Source organism: Aptenodytes forsteri, unplaced genomic scaffold (genome assembly GCF_000699145.1).
Source record: "Aptenodytes forsteri isolate BGI_AS27 unplaced genomic scaffold, ASM69914v1 Scaffold10, whole genome shotgun sequence".
NCBI classification, from domain to species: domain Eukaryota; kingdom Metazoa; phylum Chordata; class Aves; order Sphenisciformes; family Spheniscidae; genus Aptenodytes; species Aptenodytes forsteri.
Genome location: NW_008794117.1, coordinates 2,808,308 through 2,816,960, shown reverse-complemented (window position 1 = coordinate 2,816,960; position 8,653 = coordinate 2,808,308). Strand labels below are relative to the sequence as shown.

The 8,653-nt window shown below is 43.4% G+C and overlaps 1 protein-coding gene across 1 annotated transcript in view; it reads right to left on the bottom strand.

The window, feature by feature from the left end:
- Positions 1-432: 432 nt before the first annotated feature.
- Positions 433-8,653, bottom strand: part of RGS7 (regulator of G-protein signaling 7) — a 274,534-nt gene continuing 266,313 nt past the window's right edge. The window contains exon 17 of the mRNA XM_009276206.1: positions 433-799. Coding sequence (XP_009274481.1) covers positions 638-799 — 162 coding nt within the window. The 3' untranslated portion in view covers positions 433-637. The remainder of the gene's footprint in view (positions 800-8,653) is intronic.

The following is an 8,653-nucleotide window of genomic DNA, read 5'->3' as shown; positions in this document are numbered from 1 at the left end:
TGTGTGTATATATATATATCAATTAAAGAGAATTCAATCATTACTTTACCAAATTTTGATCTTATCTGACCTGACAATTCCCATTCTAAGACCTGCATTTTTGGTATAATTCTTGTCAGAGTATCATCTTCTGAATATAAAAGCTTCAAAAGGTTTAAACTGCTATTGCCACTGTCCTGTATTCAATAGAAGAAATATATTTTTACTGCAATGGAAAATGACTTGTTTCGTGCTTCTCACGTATTATCTTTATTAAACATTTGGACAGATATGCATCCATTTATTATATAAATCATCTATGGCTTCTTAGTTCGCAAATGCTGGTTGAAAGTTCACGAGAGCAGGCTTTTCTGTGAACTTTCTGTATTTATAAGTTCAGTCACTGCAATAAATCCTGAGACTATTGCCTGCTTAGCAGCATTTTGCACTGTACCCCAATGGCTAAAACAGGGAAGCTGGGAGCTCTACATCTGAATATTTCAAAGCCTCTGAACAGCTTGATTGGAGTTTGATTTTCTTCTTAAATAATACAAGTTGTTCTGAAGAGAACGTATAATCACAATTATCTGAGAGTCAAATCCTTGGTGGCTAACACAAAGCTCCACTACTGCTAATAGAGGTTTCATTTGAGCAAAGCTTATTGCAGCATTTTGTAGTTGCTAGAAAAAAAGTGTTCTTTATGCGTGCTGTAGTTCAGAGCTGTAAGGTCTTTGTGAATGGTTACTCTCAAAGCGCTACAGAAGTTCCCCGGTTCAAGGTGGCTCCTGGCTCCTCGGAAAAATGAATGTGGGGTTCCAGCCTGGGAGGAGAGAAATAAGTGAAAAAGGAGCATCCTTGGGCTAGGCAGGACAGTCTGCCTAGTGCAGCTCTGCAGCCGGGACCAGTCAGTGCTAAGCTGGTTCAGGAGAAGGAAGAAAGGTGAGTGCTGACCCCAGTAAACACAATGAGCATCCATGAATCCAAATTCTCAATCACAGTAAAAGCTCTTCCAGCCCTATTTGACAGAGCAAAAGGATTTTCAGATTATAAAACCAGGAGTCGCCATGTGGTCACCTAACCACATAATTTAGGACACAGAACATCCTTGAATTTGATCCAGTTTAAACTTGAGTACATCTTTTAGATTAAAAAACCCAACAACATCTACTCTCGATTTAAAAATTACTCATGGTAGAAAAGCCACAATAACCTATTGCAATCCACGCTAGTAGCTAAGTATTTCCCTGGTGAAATGCGTAGCCTCTTCCTCCTGCACATTTGTCCAACTCCAGCTGCCAGATCTTTTTATATCTTTATATATCTTTTTATATCTTTATTGGAAGAGCGTTAGTCCTGAAGTAAATACTCACCATCTGTAACCGGTTAAACCTTTAACCTTTTCTTGATACGCTTAAAAGACTGCGTACCTACAACTTCTACCAGAATGTGCTTTCCAGTCTTTTGGTTGCTCTCAGAGCTGTTGCCTGCACCCGCGCTGGTTTTCAGGCAGTCTTTAGGGGTGCCTGAAGCAAACACCGTGCTTCAGAGCTCAACACACGTATGGAGGAAACAAGGCCTCCCTGCCAAAAATGCATATTCCCAGGGGTCACATCAGTTTTCGACCAGTTTTACTCCTGGAGTTCATGTCCAGCTGATGCCCTGGACACGACCTGGCGTGTCCTGTTTAAGCTCACTGCTCCCAGGTGGAGGGTGCTTCAGACTTTTTCTTCCAGAGTTCCTTTAATCCTCATTACATATGATAACCCTAATCTTTGTAACATCTGCCAATGTTTTAAGTGATGATTTCATTCTCTTACCGGCCCTTAATACTACCTCTGTTACCAACAGTAAAATTAGTACCGTATTTTTGCAGGACACTATCAGAAACAAAGCTGCTCACTGCTGAACTGTTCAACTGCAGAAATGTTAGCTAGTATCATTGTTACAATGTGTAGTTTCATTTCCCTGAACTCACACGTTATTATTCACTTCATGTCTAAGATATTATATAGAATTACTGTGCTGCATTTTCAGCTCGGAGAGGTCTCTCTCAAGTGACGTAAGGAAGGTTGGCAAGTAGAAGTCATACTCTCTGTTTCTATCATGCTTTTCAGGTGAGAGTGCCAAAGTTATTTATTAACTAATCAGCTCCATAAACTAATTAAATAATACATTCTGCATGTACTAATTGAAATAACGTATTATACGTAGGTGAAATGAAAGCCACAACAAAGATAAATAAAGTTTCACAAGAATTTAGTGACAGACCATGAAGACGACCCTGGGAGAAACAGGGAAACAACTCTCCGGTTCCTTGCTTTATTTATAAAGGTAAATTCACTCTCTTTCTTTCTGAAACTGGTTCATACTCAGTGTCGGCTCTACGTGTCAACTCCACCTCTTTTCCCTCTTTCGAATGCTGAGCATCTTTTGATGTGTTTGATAAGTTTCTATTAAACAATTCCCATCAGAGCGCCAAAAGGACACATGTATCACATACATAGAAAAAAAATCTCATGGCTCTTCTTCCACATGGACTTCTGCAAAAATAACCAGCTACAAATAAGCAGGGATGCATATTTTCCATGATTCATGCCGCAGAACCCACCATAGACTGTGGGACTGTTGTACAGAATCTGAGCTTTCACAGAAAAAAACGTTACCAGGCGGTCTGAAGGAAAGGGAAGCCTTCCCAAACAGGAACTGAACATGAATCAAGTCGGGATGACTCAGATTGTTTTTGTGATTCTGCAGAGAGACAATCTGAGATAATAGCTGGGTTGTGTGAACTATTGCTATAATTTATTACAATAAAAATTCAAAATACAATGACTTATATTACTGTTGCGAGTTGGGTTTTACTTTTACTATGTATATCAAGAACACTGTAATACTTATATTTCTAGCTCCTCTGTGTGAATAAACACATAGAAAAATATTTATAGAAGTCCTCTGTATGCTTCATAGCCAATATGCAAAGTTTTATCCTAACAAACATAGTAACATCCCTTTTGTAGGCTCGGTGAAGCACATTTTGATAAGAAGACAGTACTGTCACAGCAGGTCTGAGTTACGGAGGTAGGTAGCCAGCCTTAGGACACCGAGGAATTTATAATACAATTGTTATGTGTTGAAGCTTGAAGCTTATGACAGAACAACATTTCCTTTCCAGATGGTGAAAAAAAAAAAACCACCTGGGAAAAATAAGCCCGAGTCTTTGCTTAAATATATAAATTAGATTTGTGCTGCTTTTGATACGAAGAAAGAAAGAAACCCAGGCTATTTCTGTTTCACAAAACAGAATTAGTGCCCAGGTGTTGTAGCTAGTGTAGTGTAGGCGGCACAAAGTATCAGTACAGCTAAAGGACATCTCTGATGTTTGTGTGTTGTACAGGCAGGTTAAGTAAATGGTTTTAATTTAACCAACCAGATCCCATGACTCAAGGTGAGAAAAATTCTTCTTTAGTGCTGTACTCCATCCTTTGCCAGAAAGCTGTTCCCAATCAAAACTATATTTATCCATTATTTACCAGTTTAGTCAACTGAGGACAAGTTGTTCTGAAAATACTTGTTTAAATCAGTCAGCCAGGCAGCAAGAAGAATATGGAGAGGAAAGAAAAAACGCAACAGAAACACGCCTAAAATTCCAGGGGAAACCTTTCTGTTGACTTTATCAGGATTTGGCCAAGATCTGCAGTCAACAGATGAGAATGACGGCTATTAAAATAAGGGACAGAGACTAGAGACTCTAAAGAAAGAAGAGGCAGAGACAGGAAAGTAGTGGGAACTTCCCAAGTTCCCATTAAAAAGGGCAAAATGGAAGTCCAGCTGCAAACAAGCAATGGCAGGGAACAAGAACCGAGAAAGGAAAGTAAAAGAGGTGTGCCCATTGATTTTAATGGATAGAGATGTCAGGCATTGGCCTTGTCTGCAGATTTTCCTGAATGGGTGCTAGAGCCACAGGCTGGGTTCAGTACGGCTGGGATGTTGAAATAGCTGGAAAATTCGGAGAGATTATTCATGTCTGAAGCTTTGGAAGATCCCATCTGGGTAGTAGTAAAGGGAAGGATTTATCTTTCATTTTAAATTAAGTTCAGTTTGGAAATGATTGGGGAATTTTTGTTACAGAATTATTTTTGGGGTCCTCCCTCTGAGAGAATATTTTAATTTGTAATTTTTACCCTGGCAAAATGATTTTAGTAGAGCACAATGAGTGCAGCGGGTATGTATCAGTAATGACCATGAAAGGACAAACACCACACAGCAAGCCTTATAGGATTCAGGAAGGAGAGAGTCTAAGTTTAACCACAAAGAAATCCAAAAACGTTAAGAAATATGTCTGAAATGAAGTGACTAGCAAATCCTCCAAAAATCAGTCTTTGCGGGGAGAGTAAATGTGGAAGGCATATTGTCTCCTTAATCCATAACAGACTGACACATCTTTTGAAGAACAAACTGCAATTCTTTCTAAGCTACGAAGCCTTGAAGGGAGACCAGGCGCCGATTTACCAGCCAGGGAAAAGGTCCTTTAGCCGCTTTCCTCTTGCCCCAGCCAGACCTCCCCGCCCGCTCCCTTGCCTGTTTTTTAAATAAAAACATCCAAATATGTAGCGAGTAGAGAGACGGGTGGATCACCAATAGATGGGTTGGTAGTAGGTAGAGGCCACTTGGTTTTTTTCTCCCACAGTTTTCCGGTTTGTGATGCAGTAGCTTTATTTTCCTTATCACGTCTCCCCACTGATGATCTGTCCTTCTTGAGTCAGCTTCCAGTGCAGCGAATGACTTCCATTTTTAATTTCCCATACATAGGTAATTATAACTTTCCCTGTGGACATGGGCAAAGAGCTTGCAGTCTTGACAACCCCGTTATAAATGACGGAAGCACATGATGTCGATGCTCCAGCTAGTAGAAGAACACAGGCCTCCAAACCTTTTCAGGGTTTACAACGTAAGATGACCTTGTTATCCCAATCTTACAGACATGAAACAGGACAGAGATGACTCACCACAATAAATATCTGCTATATGGCCCGGATCTAATTGTTCATGGCCACCGCTTTCCTGCAGCACATTCAGGTACCAGTCTCCTCGTGAACTGTAGCACCCTCCTCACTTTTGGGTGTTTGCCCATGTCGTTGTGTGCCTCCACCAAGGCCCCCACACTGCTACCAATGCCCTTCTCAGGCTCAGGCCCCTCCATGCACATGGGCACCATGGTCCAATTTTCCAGGTGACCAGTGTATTGGTCTTTCCCCTTCTACGTATATACAAAGGGATTCTTTGAACAAAACCAAGGAATAATCTTGCCAGAAGTTCTCCAAACTCTTGGGGAATGCGATACGGAGAGCCTGACTGACAAAAGCCACCTTTGATGATGGACAAACTGTCACAAAGTTGTTCCTTTGCCTAGCGTGGAACTGAATTTGCTAGCACGCTACACCATTACCTCCGAAGCAGTAAAAGACCCATATAGGATTGCACGAAAAGTCACATAAAGCCTTACTACCAAGGGGAAAGAGTAGTTGGTAGCAATTTCCCAAATAGTTACGCTTCAAAAGCATCAGCCTGCGGGAGTCACAGTAACGTTCGAAACTCCAGCAGCTCCCTTGATGTGATCAGATCTTCCTTTCTCCATCAGCAGCTGAGCCAGGTTTTGAGCCAGCAATGTTTCCACACAAATTAGTAGTAGTAATAGCAGTAGTAGTAGAAATTAATAATAATAATAATAATAATAATAATAATAATAATAATAATAATAATAATAATAATAATAATAATAATAATAATAATAATAATAATAATAATGCCTGCCCCTCCCCATCACTGCTCCACATGGAAGGCTTTGTAAAACAGTTTTCCAGCAGAGCTGTGCCAGTTGCACACACAGCAGGCAGATGCAGAGCACATCTGTTTCAAAGAGCATGCCGTCAGCAGCGGAGGCACTGCCACGTGAAATGCCAGCATACGAAAAGGCACCAGCAGACTTGCTGTAGGATCCTGTGGGGTGGGAACGTTGTCCCTCCTGTGACCAAAGACAGGACCGCCCAGCCTCTGTGACAGCAGTAAGCGACGTGCAGCCTCCATCCTACTGTTCCTGCTTGCTGCTCCATACACGCTGCACCACACAACCGTGCTCATTCACCTCCACAAATATCAGGTTGCCAGTGACTAATACGAGCTTTCTTTTTTCTTGATCATGAATGTTTCTACATTCCCAAAGAGGAATACAATGTCCCACCATACATTTTCAATTGTCTTGTCTGTTTCTATAAAGCTGGGAGTATGGACCAACAAAAATCACCCGGGATGACGAAGGGGTTTGATGAAGGGCTGCCAAAACCCAGCTTTGAACTAGTTACTAATGCCTAAACAGGTGCCTATACAAGCCAGCTAGGAGCAAGCCAGAAGCAGGCGTGTTTCCCTGCTCTGAGAGGTGTCCTCCCCTCTCAGCTGACTGCAGCACTGCCTTGGGCACTGCCAGCTCAGCGAGGATGCAGCCCCAGGTGCGGTGGTGGTGTGGACTGCGGCAGGGCACGGTCATGTTTCTTAGCCCCAGCCGCATCACGCAAGCTGGAGGCCAGCAGCCAGCTCAGCTCAGAGCTACGCCACACCATGACAGCTCTTCTGGCTCCCCTGGGAAGCCAGCGCTGCTCCAAGCTGCGGGAAAACCATGACCAGACCCCGTGTTGTCGGTTTCTACTGCCTGCCCAGCCACATCATCAGACTGTCTCATTTTTAGCAAATGATGTAGACATCAGTGAATTCTCCAGATATTAAAAGACTATCCTTCAGCCTGCTATGCCACCTCTGAACGTGACCCCCCACCTAGACTGCAGCCCTTCAAGTTATCCTTCATTTGTTTGTTGGTGTGCTCCCTTAGATCTGCAGATCGCTTTGATTATTTGAACATCTGGAAGTTGTCACATGCTTTTTTTGACCGTGACCATCTGAAATGTTACCCAGCAGGACTTCGGGGGAGACACAGTAAGGAAACAAAAACATCCTACTCATAAGAACATGTGGCAGGAATTATCAAATGACACCATCCCAAAGGGGAGTGCTATATATCCAAGCAAAGACAAACTTTCTCTCCATCCCCTAAAGCCAAGACAATTGCTTTCCATAACATCCATTCCAGACATAAAAACATGTTACATACAAATACCTAATATATTTTTCATTAAACATTATGTTAAGAAAGTTGGCTGTCTCTTACTAATGGAGAAAAAGCATTTCTTTAATCCTCTGAGTTTCAAAGATGAAGAGCGGCTCCCCACGCACATGATTCTCCATAGAAAAGCCTCCCCAAAATGGTTCAGCGTCTGAGGTCATTAGGGTGCATAGCCCTGGTTTGCCTGTTGTCCTCACAGACAAGAGTGCAGGTTCTTTGGTAAAGCTGGAATGGGATATGCAAAAAAAATGAGATGGGAAAGGTTGAAATACAGAGTCAGAGTTTCGCAGCAATCCCATCACACGGACTAGGGGCTCTGGAGAAGAGGGGAAAGGCAGCCCCAAATCAATGCAAATGAAACCCATGTATTTGCAGCACCCACAAAACGTAATTTAACTATGCAGGTGGAAGCCCATGAAATTCAAGCACAGTTTTTAGATTGGGTTTCTCGTTCTCACCAAGATCCAGGTAGCAAGTGAAGAGTGGAGAGCCATAAAGACTGCACTGTTGCAGTTTGGCAGTGGTTAACCAGTGATATTTCAGCCTTCCCAAGAGGTTCCCCCTAAAACCAGAACTAGACGGGGAGCGTGTTTCCTTCTGGCCAGCCTGTTTGCTTACAGATCATAGGACCGAAATCCCATTGCCCTGGATGCAATCAGGGGAACGATTGGAAGCAGTGCTCCCATGCACGACTTCAAAGCCCACCTTCCCCGTGCGCAGCCTGCTGGAAGGGGGCTCTCCACTGGGGTTTCCTCCCAGGGACATGCCCAGGCTTCCCGGGCACTTGCAGTCAAATCAGTGTAACTACTTCTTCCATCAGTCCTCAGCCTCTGCATGTCTCCAGAGTCAAATCAGACGTTTATGTACTGGCTTTGCCCCATGGCTGCCGTTGTTTCTTCTTCGTTTGAGGCTACTTTTATGTGCAGTGGCACAGCACTCTGATTTTTCATTATTTAAACAAGTGCCCATAGCTACTGAAGTCCATTCGAGACAAGCCAAATGTATCTTGATACAATCCCAATAACCTAGAAGGAATTCCTTGTAGTGCAGCGACATCGGTTCCCGGGAACCGCCTTAAGAGAGACGCTCTCCTCTGGTGCAACCTAACAAAAAATATTCCGTGTTCTTTTTATTGGGACGTGAAGAAAGGTGTGGGTTTGGTTTTTTTTTTTTTTAATACTGACTAGTGTTAGTTGTGCCGTGCCTCGGTTTTAGCTTCTGACCACGCGATCAGTAAAATGTGCGTTGGTCTCACCAACTTTGAATGAGGCAACGCAGGGCGGCATCAGCCTCAGCACGTAGGTCATCCCCTGCTCGCCACGTGCACCTCATTTCCCGCTCCCGCGCCCCCGTTTACCTCAGCCTGCATTTTCTCTTCGGGAACCCACTCTTTCACCAGCAAAAAGAGCTGCAAGGGGAGAGGGGAAGGACGGGGAGCGTTTGTGTGAGAAGGGGCAGGATCCGGCCTTCGGCTCGGGCGGCGCAGGGTGGGCGGCCGCGGCC